The sequence below is a fragment of the Phoxinus phoxinus genome (assembly GCF_949152265.1).
Source record: "Phoxinus phoxinus genome assembly, chromosome: 5".
Classification (NCBI taxonomy): Eukaryota; Metazoa; Chordata; class Actinopteri; order Cypriniformes; family Leuciscidae; genus Phoxinus; species Phoxinus phoxinus.
Genome location: NC_136880.1, coordinates 17,637,530 through 17,649,558, shown reverse-complemented (window position 1 = coordinate 17,649,558; position 12,029 = coordinate 17,637,530). Strand labels below are relative to the sequence as shown.

The 12,029-nt window shown below is 37.0% G+C and overlaps 1 protein-coding gene across 2 annotated transcripts; it reads left to right on the top strand.

The window, feature by feature from the left end:
* On the top strand, positions 1-11,156 carry pcolce2a (procollagen C-endopeptidase enhancer 2a). 2 transcript variants are annotated; one of them, XM_079612399.1, is made up of 10 exons: positions 1-296; positions 610-718; positions 3,199-3,454; positions 3,682-3,806; positions 3,943-4,079; positions 6,583-6,749; positions 7,079-7,162; positions 8,689-8,856; positions 10,521-10,700; positions 10,975-11,156. In XM_079612399.1, the coding sequence occupies exons 1-9, from the start codon at positions 109-111 to the stop codon at positions 10,649-10,651; spliced, it is 1,365 nt and encodes a 454-aa protein (XP_079468525.1). In that variant the 5' UTR covers positions 1-108; the 3' UTR covers positions 10,652-10,700; positions 10,975-11,156. The 2 variants fall into 2 exon arrangements, with proteins under 2 accessions (XP_079468525.1, XP_079468524.1); XM_079612398.1 differs by lacking the exon at positions 10,975-11,156 and having other exon boundaries at positions 10,521-10,775.
* Positions 11,157-12,029: the final 873 nt, after the last annotated feature.

Below are 12,029 nucleotides of genomic sequence, written 5' to 3'. Positions count from 1 at the left end.
TCACTACAGTCAGTCACAATACTTTTAACGTGGAAGTGACATGTCCCGGTTTCACACCGGGTTTAAGGGAAACTGCCCTTCAACTCCCGCAGAACAAACGGCACATTCATGAACAGCAGTCAAGTCAGTCAGTCAGTCAGTCAGTCAGTCAGCAGTATAATATCTCTGGAGATTTCACTTCTCTTCCTCTCTGAATGTTACATTTGTTCAAACGCGCCTCATACGATGAGGATTATAATCTGGAGCATCGCGAGCGCTTTCCTGTTCAGCGTCATTTTTACGCAACGACATCGAAGGTATGTGGAATATATAACTAAATCCATATCTAGATGCCTGTATATGGTCAAAAAAGCATTTAGGTTGAATTGATGAAAAATACGCTGAATTCTGTTTGCTGTTTGGTTGGTGACATTAGTTAGTCCACGTGACGGTGTTATAGCCTACACACTTGACTAATGTACTAATGACTAATTAATAAACAAATCATTGCATATTAAGTATGCTGTTGTTCATTAATTTTACTTAGTAGCTACCAATAAACCACATGCTTTAGAAGTCCTTATGAGTTTCAAACTTAACTATGTGCTTTCCCATTTGTCCTCATTGTAGACCAGTTTTTACATGTGGCGGGAACTTCACTGGAGACACAGGACTGATTGGGAGTCAGGGGTATCCTGGTGTCTACCCACCCAACAACAAATGTGTGTGGAGAATTACAGTAAGGACAGATGCGTGGGAGATATCAGTCTTTAAATGTCTTTTCTGTCAAAGAAAATATTTCCCATGCACCGTAAATCTCTCACAAAGTGTGGTCTGGTCTGGGTGGTTGGTTGCTTACTGTCCCAAGCCAATTATATTTTGTTCCATATTCTAATCCTTCATTGTAATTCTGTAGAATTATTCCCTGTTCTCTGTTTTATAGTTTACCAGGCAAAAAATTATTATTATTTGTGCTTAGAAAACACACACTTCACTGGCAGCACACTTCATCAAGTCACTATTTGAAGTATAGATCATGTCTATAGCACAAATGTGTTACTCAATTTTATTATGAATGTCTTTTTGAAAATCAGCTGCGACCTAATAGCATTTTTGGGGAGTAACAGGGTTCCCACACCTTGGTTAACCTCAAATTCAAGGACTTTTCAGGTCCAATACCCTCACATTCAAGGATTTAATGTGGGGACACATTTCAAGTGAGAGCAAGGTTACATCGTGTTACCTTGTAAGATACATTGTTACAGTTTTCATGTGTCAAACTGTCACAACTATGCAAAAGAGCTTTTTTTCCCGTTCGTCATGGCAACGCCAACGTACAACACAAAGTACCTCAAGCGGGAAACACTTGATGTAAATGCGCGTAACTAGAGTAAATCAAGCAAGCTAGTGTACTTAGGCCATGAAGTGTTGGTAAAAAAACACATTAGCGGACCTGAGGGAATATGGATTTTTTTCCCTGAAAACTTATTGAACAAAATAAATTCAAGCACTTTCAAGGACCTGTATCTGTGTATGTTTATTTTCAAAAACTTTCCAGGGCCTTGAATTTTATTTTTTCAGATTCACAAACTTTCAAGGATTTCAAGGACCCGTGGGAACCCTGGAGCAATCTAAGGAGTTTAATGTTTTGATTGTGGAAAGATATTCATGCTAAAAAATGTTTTATTCTTTTATTTCCCAGAAGCACTGATAACCAACTACTTTCGCAAATTTCATCGTTAATAGTGTTTTCCGAAACCACAGTTCCAATGAACATTTGCAAACAGCGTTGCAAATTTGTGTGGCTCCCATATTTTCCCCAGATTAAATGGCACACATGTACACACTTGGGCGTCCAACACCATGCCGCTGGTTTGTGGTTTGCCCCTTTTGGACCACTGTTAAATGGTCAATTCTCAATGGTCAATGGTAAATTCTCACCACTGCTGACCGGGAGAACCCCACTCTGACCCAGTCACGCTGTATTATGCGTCCCGGCCATTAGATGGCGATGAAACACTATAGATTGAACACGTATTAAGCATGTGCATGACATCACGTCTTCAGAGATTCGCGTTTTTGTTGTTTACACGAAGACCGTTTTCAAAAACGTGCACTTTGAAACCCCGTTTTCAAAAGTTTACGTTTTCAGTCCCCCAAAACGCCATTGTCGTGTAAATGAATGGCCAAAACACATAGAAAGTTTTACGTTTTTAGTTGAAAACAGTGTCGTGTAAACAGCCCCTAAATATACATTTCATTCTGGATCAAAAATTGCACAATAGTCCTCAGATGCCATCTACGTTACAGCAGCATTTTGGAAAAATGTAACCGTATGTATGTGACCCTGGACCACAAAACCAGTCACATGGGTAATTTTTTTAAAATTGAGATGTATACATCACATGAAAGCTGAATAAATAAGATCATTGATGTATGGTTTGTTATGATAGGACAATATTTGGTCGAGATACAACTATTGAAAATCTGGAATCTAAGGCTGCAAAAAAATCGAAACATTGAGAAACTCGCCTTTAAAGTTGTCCATTTGTGTTCGCGATTGTGCTGCATTCACTCACAAAAATAAATGTTTTATATATTTACGTAGGGAATTTGCTAAATATCTTCATGGAACATGATCTTTACTTAATATCCTAATGATTTTTGGCATAAAAGAAAAATCTATAATTTTGACCCATACAATGTATTGTTGGCTATTCCCACAAATACACCTGTGCGACATAAGAATGATTTTGTGGAAAAACTTGTCTTTCTGATGTTTCGTCTAAATGAACTATAATAATCTGACATTAATTGCGATTCTGAATTGATTAATTAGCAGACGTTATTACACCACCACCTGTGTGTGGCGTCATTAATGACAGTCCTATATTGTTAAACCAATGTTGTTGAAATGACAGAGGTGCGACCATGTTACTTCGATTTTGAGATACAGCCACAACTAGCTAGTTAATATCTCGTTGCATCGTACTCTGGTAGGCAACGAGTTACTCTATTGTTTGGGGAATTTACTCCTAATCTCGTGAGAAAATGTAACAATATTGAAAACCTGCCCCTTTTTTTTAAAGTAAGCACCCTTAACCCAAACCCTAAACGTAACATTAAGCAAATTGAATGAATGACATTCTACACCAATTTGTAAAATAGTTACAAGTTGCCATGGGACTGTGTTGACTCTTCTCAATGAACCGTCTACAGGTCCCTCAGGGGAGGGTCGTCTCCCTCTTGTTCCGTGTTCTGGATCTTGAGAGTGATAGTCTTTGCAGATATGACTTTGTGGATGTTTACAACGGCCACATCAACGGGCAGCGTCTCGGCCGCTTCTGTGGTACTGCCAAACCCGGACCGCTGGTCACCAATGGAAACAAGATGCAAGTGGTCATGCTGTCAGACGCCAACACAGCTGGGAGTGGTTTCCTTGCTGTATACTCAGCGATTCGCCCAAATGAAAGAGGTAACGAGACTACCAACTTATTACCATCCAAATATAGTAAGTGGCCCTTCCCTGTTATTTCAATTCGGCTCTGGGTTTTGTTTTGCTCATCATGTTTTTTTCTGTAAATGCTTACTCAAATTTCCAGAAATTATTTCAAAATGCAGCACTACAGACCTCAGTGTTTTCAAATAAATCTGCATTGATTCCATGTCATCAGACTAATATCCAATGATTGTCAATGGCAGGTGACCGGTATTGCGGGGGTCTTTTAGAGAAGCCCTCTGGGACGATACAGACTCCTAACTGGCCAGATAAAGACTACCCAGCAGGAGTAACATGTGCCTGGCATATAGTTGCCCCTCAAGACCAGGTGTTAATTTATTATTTCTATCAATTCCAGATCATGTCACGAGTCATGCCACAAGTCATGCATCATTGACAGCACATTGACAGGATGTTGAGTATGAATAAATATATTTTATTAGTAACTTCCCTTCCCCTCTCAGATCATTGAGCTGAAGTTTGAGAAGTTTGATGTGGAGAGGGACAGCTCCTGCCGCTATGACCATGTGACTGCGTTTAATGGTGAAGAAATGAATGAGTCACGGAAGATCGGCAAGTTCTGCGGAGACAGCCCACCCAAGTGAGACCCTCAGTCCATCACACATGCACCAATACACCATTTACCACTCGTTCACTAAGCAGAGAAACCACCACAGACACTGACCTCAAATTTTTAGACCGATATGGATTTTTTCAGTGGTTGATGCTACATTATTGCATGTTGTCCCCCAATTCCCATATTTTCATGGCGAAGTTATTTTTTTATTCTTCACTTAGGGGTAGAAAGAAGTTCAAAATAACTTTTCAGCGGTATACTGTTAGCGAACATCCTGACGCCTCTCACACTGCTGTATGTAAATATATATATATATGTATATTGTATATTTTAAGTATAACAAAATAAACACACAACAAAAATGAGAAAGCAGCAGTTCAGAAAGCATCCGGTCATAGCGATGTGGATGTTTGCACCAGCTCTGCTATTCAGCACTCCATTCAAGTCACGTCATGTTTATTTATACAGCACTTTATACAATATATCGCTTTAACGCAAACAGCTTTAGGCCGTGTGTCCACCAAAAAGTTTTTTCATACGGCTGGCGTGTTTTTTCAATTGTTTTCAATGGGAGCGTAATGAGGCGCTGAGCGTATTTTTCACTCTGAAGCGCTGAGTGGTCAGCGTTTTTTACAGGTCGCCGAGAGTTGAAGAATGTTCCACTTCTGGTAAAACGCTGTGCTCATTACTGTCACTTTTTACCCAACCGTCCAATCACAGTGGAGGAGGGGTGGGACTAATACCGACCAACGGATATTCTGTATCATAGCAACGAAGTGTCTCAACTTAAAAAAAACTGCGCTGCCAAAGCGCTCTCAAGTGCACATAGCTCAGCGTTTTCAGCAGAGCGCCTAGCGTTTTTAGCCAGCTGAAAAGCTTTGGTGGACACATGGCCTTACAGTATTGAACATGAAAAACAGTGTCACTTTCAATTAGAATTACACCAATGGTAGTTTGATGGTGATTACCAGCCGGAGCAAACTTTTCTGAAAAAAAAAAAAAACTCCAAATAAACTTAAAGGAACACTCCACTTTTTTTGGAAATAGGTTAATTGTCCAACTCCCCTAGAGTTAAACAGTGGAGTTGTATCGTTTTTGAATCCCTTCAGCCGATCTCCGGGTCTGGCGGTAGCACTTTTAGCATAGCTTAGCATAGATCATTGAATCTGATTAGACCGTTAGCATCTCTCTGAAAAAAAATGACCAAAGAGTTTCGATATTTTTCCTATTTAAAACTTGACTCTTCTGTAGTTACATCGTGTACTAAGACCGGCGGAGAATGAAAAGTTGCGATTTTCTAGGCCAATATGACTAGGAACTATACTCTCATTCCTGCGTAATAATCAAGGAACTGCTGCCGTACCAGCAGGCGCAATGCTATTACAAACTTAGTGCCGGTCACGTTGGAAGTTACCGAGCTGGGGACTATTTTCAGGCGCTGCATAATATCATTGCGCTGCTGGTACGGCAGCAGTTCCTTGATTATTACGCAGGAATGAGAGTATAGTTCCTAGTCATATTGGCCTAGAAAAATCGCAACTTTTAATTTTCCGTCGGTCTTAGTACACGATGTAACTACAGAAGAGCCAAGTTTTAAATAGGAAAAATATAGAAACTCTTTGGTCATTTTTTTGAGAGAGGTGCTAACGGTCTAATCAGATTCAATTATCTATGCTAAGCTATGCTAAAAGTGCTACCGCCAGACCCGGAGATCGGGCTGAATGGATTAAAAAACGATAAAACTAAAAAAATTAGCCTATTTCCAAAAAAAGTGGACACAAAAAGCGGATAATGTTCGAAATGATGACACACCAGTTTGTCCTTCGATTTCGCTTGAAGTATATTGGGGCCTTAATTCTAAAAATCTTTGTTTATGCATAGACTCTAATAGGGCAGTATGAAGGTATATAACATTATGTCTTGAGTGAACATAACAGTTAGTTGACAAATGTATTACTACATGTTAAATAAACCTCGTCTGAAAAACTATATTGCATCAACTATATTGTGATATATCGTTATCGTGAAATAAAATTTCTCTCACAGACTTTGTAACTCGCAATTACAAGTTTATATCTCGCAATTCTGAGAAAAAAAGTCAGAATTGTGAGATTATAAGTCGCAATTATCTTTTAAATTGTCTTATCACAGGGCGGAAACAACCTTCCAAAGGACAAACTTTATTGATCATAAAATAAATTGATCATAAAATCATAAAATAAATAAGAGTGTACCTGTAATAATAAATTGCATTGAAAAGACAGAATTGAAGTCGCTATTGCATGTTATCAAGTTAGAATTGCGAGATATAAACTATATAAAATATATCATTCAATTCTGACTTTATAACTAGTTTTATCACACAATTCTGAGAAAAACAGACATAAAACCTTGCAATTACATTTTTTATTCTGTGGTGGAAACAAGCTTCCATATTGTCCACATGGTCAATAAATCTTTATTTTAGAGAGGTATTTCAAAGCAAAAATTTTCATTTCAAACATTATTTATTTATTTTGTCTCGTAGGCCAATTAATTCGGATGGCAATCATCTCCTCATCATGTTTCTGTCTGACCTGAGCCTAACTGCGGATGGATTCATCGGCCATTACCGCTTTAAATGGAGGAGTCCCAGCACAGCCAGCGCCCCCCTCACCCCCATGAGCACCATACCACCCACCACACGGCCCGCAGGTCAGTCCACAGCCCACTTTCCAGGAGATTTCATTTCAAATGAAAAATGCAAGTAGCGGCACGGTGTAAAACTGCTGTATATTATAGGAATAAACGTGTGTAGGTAATGACATTGGAATGTATTGAAGATTTATTATGTTTGGTTCATATGGAACGCATTAGTTCGGTCACATGGGAAGACTAATGTGCTTCTATTTTGTTACTAAAGTGCTTTAACAGAAATAAATGTATGTGACTTTTGCTGTGTTTTACACTGTATTTTAGTGTATAAAGACATGCTGTTGGCCATTATTAGAACAAATCTTTTTTTTACTCTCTTTTTCAAAAAGCCCTTACATATTCAGAAGGTCTTTGCAAGCAAAAATGCAAAAGGACTGGAACAATTGAAAGCCATTACTGCTCTAGTAACTTTGGTAAGTGGTCATTGTTTTATTGAAATGTTTTTGCTTTCTGCAAACCCAACTGATAGGAGGAATTTCTTTGAAATTCGGACTTCCAGGCGTCACAATTTCAGGACTTTTACAAAGGCATTAAACAAATTAGATTGATAAAAAATAAAAATAATTGGTAACACTTTACAATAATGTTGATTAGTTAAAGCAACACTGTGTAATTTTTTAAGTTGATTCTTAGCAAAAAACACTTTGTTCTTTCAAAATGATATGTGCTCATTAATGTATAATTACTTCCACCAACTAATCAAGTATTCCCGTAAGCGTAGAATCTTGCATTTATAATACATACGGGTGAGCTGCTCGAATGGCGGGAGCTATGTTTGCGCCTCCATCTTGAAACTACATTAGCCAAAAGAGGGACATACCTGGAAATTCAAGCTTCGCCTTTCACGCTTTTACACTCAGTGGCACCGTGACGAATGCGAGCGGGAGATTACTCGCGACTGCCGGCAGATTTGAAATAATGCGGCCACTGTAGGAGTTAAAACGCCCTCGCAATGGGAGCGGCTAGAAAGTAATATTCAGTTGGTAGTCATATTGATTTCATCGCTAGATGGGAGTAAATCCTACACAGTGTAGCTTTAACATTAGATAATGTATTAACTAACACGAACTAACAATGAGCAATACAGTTGTTACATTATTTATAAATCTTTGTTAATCTTTGTTTAATAAAAATCCAGCTGTTCATTGTTTGTTCATGTTAGTTCAAAGTGCATTAACTAATGTTCACATATAAAACCTTTGATTTTAATAATCTATTAGTAAATGTTGGAATTAATATTAACTAAGATTAATAAGTGCTGTAGAAGTATTGTTCATTCTTAGTTCATGTTAACTACGGTAGGTCTCTAATGAACCATTGTAAAGTGTTACCAAATTATTTTACGTATCTGTACCACTCTTTATCAAAATGATATTTTAGGAAAAATATTTGTATCAATTTATAATAACTAAACTAATATTTAAAAAAAAGGATTTGTAATTAAACAAATTGCTTAAAAATCATTAGTTAACCCTTAATAAAAAAAATAAAAAAAAAGGAGTATACTTCAATACACTCGGTATCTAAAAATACGCTTTGTAGTAAGTACACTACATACAAATGTGTCCTATAAACATTTAAATATGAATATATGTATGAAAATAAAATATTTTAGTCAACATTTCAAGAGATGTAACACCTAAAAGCGATGTAAACCTATTTTAATTCACTGAAATAATTCACTGTTAACTAAAGCTCTCATTCACCGTCTCTGTTTTTAATAATGCTTATAGATGGAAAATGTGTTCAGGCCGATACTGAGACTCAGCTCTTTTTTTTATTTTATAATTGCAGTGGCAGTCAAGCTGCTGAGCACAGTAAAAATGACAGCACGCATAACAGAACTATACATACTTACCATGCACATGCAATTTTATGCATTTGTTCAAAGAAGAAACCCTGATTGTGTGAATTTAGTATTTTCCCCCCCTCCCCACAGTGATTACTGCCACCCTTATCTCGGCAGCCATGAGGGACCACAGCGTCCTCGCCACCTTTTCCCTCATACACCTCTATAAGGAAGGAAGTTTATCCATTCAACAGGCTGGGAAGACCATGAGCACAAAAGTCACGGTCCTCTGTAAAAAATGCCCTCTAGTCAGAAGAGGCGAGTATCTTTACACTGACCTTGATCTACAGGAACCCTAACCTTAATCATTCTAATTGAAACCAGCACAGCCAGCGCTAGCACCCGGCGAGCCCAGCAGATGTTTATAGTTGATTGAGGTGGATTTTGGAAGGTGATAGTTTGCAAATTTCCAGCTCCCCCCGAAGTCCTTTGGCTCCATTTGTGGTGTTGAGATATTTCAGGCAGGATATGCCATTTCGGCGTCACGGTGTGTAACTTAAGCTCGCTCGAGAGAGGGTCTCAGTTGGTTTCCTTGAATCGTGGACAGCTAGAATAATAATTCTCTTCAACCCCATGGATGGTATGTGACTTTATTGGTGCCATGCTTTACCTCAGCTCACTTGGTGTCGAAATGGTAAGCCACTGCTCGGAAACTCTGAAGAGCAACCGTTTTGTTTTGAGGGAAATTTTCTAGAAAATGTGCCATGGAAGAATTTGCGTTAAAATATGCAGGAATTGTTTTTGGCAGTTCAGAGGAACAGTTTAACATTAATCATTAGCGGTGGAATTTTTATTGTTGAAATGAAAAGCAAGGGAATAAACAGACTATTATTTGCTTTGGCTCACGTTATATATGTATATATACGTTATATATATGGCTGTGTTCTTCAACAGTTAAATGAATAAATGAGTAAGGAGAATAGGTTTGGGATGTGCATTTGCTAGTTCAAAAGATGTGGCCAATCCTCTGGTACTAATTCAAAAACATCACATTAGAACTAGAAACAAAATATTTTCCCTTGTAAAAGGAAGTTAGCCTAGCATAATTGTCTTGAATGCACTTCATATCCTAAAAGTGTAATATCTTAAGCACTGTACTTGCAGATAATGTAATATTAATGTACTAAAAGGCCATTTAAGGGCACTAAAAGAGAGTGAACACTTTGAAAAAGTGAATTTTGTTACAGTGTCAAATTATTTATTTTAAATGTACTGAATTGCAACAAATTCGTAATTATATTTAATACATGACATACAAGTTTAAATAAAATTACATTAAAGTTGGCATATACTTCAGTTTACCATAAATGCTTGTCGGTACATTTGACATAACTTAGAATGAATTATGAAATAATGTAAATTATGAAATTATGTTACAGTAAGTCCTACTTGGGTAAAAAACACACACTTGTAACTAACATACAATTAAGTGCCTGAAAACATTACATTCAGTTTGCACTTAAAGGTGCAGTATGTAATATTGTGAGCTAGCGGTTTGAAATTCGAAATATTGGAGAGTTGTTTCCCGGCCCCTCCTGCTCAAACTCGACGCACATGCGGGTTTCCTGATTGAGGACAAGCAATAGGAATGAGTGCAATTAACAATGGAAGGTAACAAGCCTTACACTGTAAGTTGTTGAGCTGATTTATACGTGTTGTAATACGCCATAGAGCTTTTTATATGGATGCGGTAGCTTTTTAGGTCGCGTAGAATCTGCGATCTCTGACCTAGTTTGTTTGCTGGTTTCCACGGCTGCAATACGCAGTGTTTTCCACCAACTGGCAACCTGGGGTGTCGAAATACTATTGGGTTTTAGTACAGTCAAAAAAATAACATATAGCACTTTTAAGTATATATTTTTAGAGTATGTTTTTAAGTATTTTGTATTATTATGATATATATATATATATATTTTTTTTAGGGCTTAACTACATTGTCATGGGACTGACAGATGAACAGGGACAGGGTATTGTTTCCCCTTATAACTTTGTGATGGCCTTCAAAACCAAGAAGCAACGGGATCTGGGAGTGCTGAAGAATATTCGCTGTTAATGTGCCGGAGTCTGGATTTCTATGACCTACAGTATATTATTCACTTGATGTAAGTGCATTTAATAACATTCATACTTGAAGGACTCTTTCACATTTTTTCTAGCACATTTACCCCAATAGAACATTTGCAAAAACGTAAACATTTTTTTGTTTCAATCCGTCTTATTTTTTTTAAGGAACATACTTGACTTTGAAAGACTTGCATATCTTTGACTACATAAATCAATGACGCCCTCAAAATAATTTTAAGAATAACTTCTAGAATAAGTATAGCAAAAAGCACTTTCCTTCAAGAGTTGGACTGAAGATCTGAACTGTTGCAGAGCACGGTGGAAAAACGAAGGCACTCACTACAACAAACTGTCATTTGCAGTAGCTGGGGGGTGCTGACATTTACGAGAGCTGCGGACATGTTGGCCTTTGAGTCTGACATTTATCTAATCTATCTAGTGTTGTAATGAGCGAACGAAGATTGAAGATGACAAAATGAAATGTTGTCAAATTGAAGTGCACTGTAAATTGCTTTTATGTCAGATGAGGTTACTACAGAAAGTTCCTATGTCACTCCTGGGACGCAGTGTTTTATTGGAAATACTTTATGCTCTTGTGCAGCTCAGACACATATTATAACTTGATTTTTCAAACAATGGGAAAATAAAATGAAAATAGAGTGGGAATGAAAAGCTAAAGTTTGCTTAGTGTATATGAGGGAGTCTTAATTTAGATTATTATTAATCAGCTTTTACATTTTAAATGAGTTATAGCATAGCATAACTTCTGGCCCCAGTTGACCCCATGTTTACCTAATTGTGATATTAAGTATATTTTGTAAATGTAATATACAGTATAATATTTTATTATTATATCATGGGGACATGAAATTGTGCTGCATAGTAAATGATGTTTATCAGAATACTGAGCTTTGAGATTTGCGTCGCAAAGACTGCAGATCATTTTTGGACTTCCCTTGTGAAAAAGAAGCGCACTTTAGCACAATTCTTGATAGAGTACTTATTATGGAAATAAAATACTTTAAAAGAATATTATAAGCGCGAACTGAATGTAATGTTTTCGGACACTTAATTGCATGTTACTTACAGTTATTATAGTTTAAATTTGAACTTAAGGGTGTTTTTGACCCACTTAAGTAGGACTGAAGTACATCTTGATATATAATTACATAACTACTTCTTATTGTCTTTAAAATATGGTTAAAATGCACTGTGAATGTATAAAATATACAGTATATACATGTAAATATTTCTTAAATATTTACAAGCATGTGTGTGTATTTAAATATATTAAATAATTATACACCGCACACACACACATTATGTAAACACAAACTTTTATTTTGGATGCGATTAATCGCGATTAA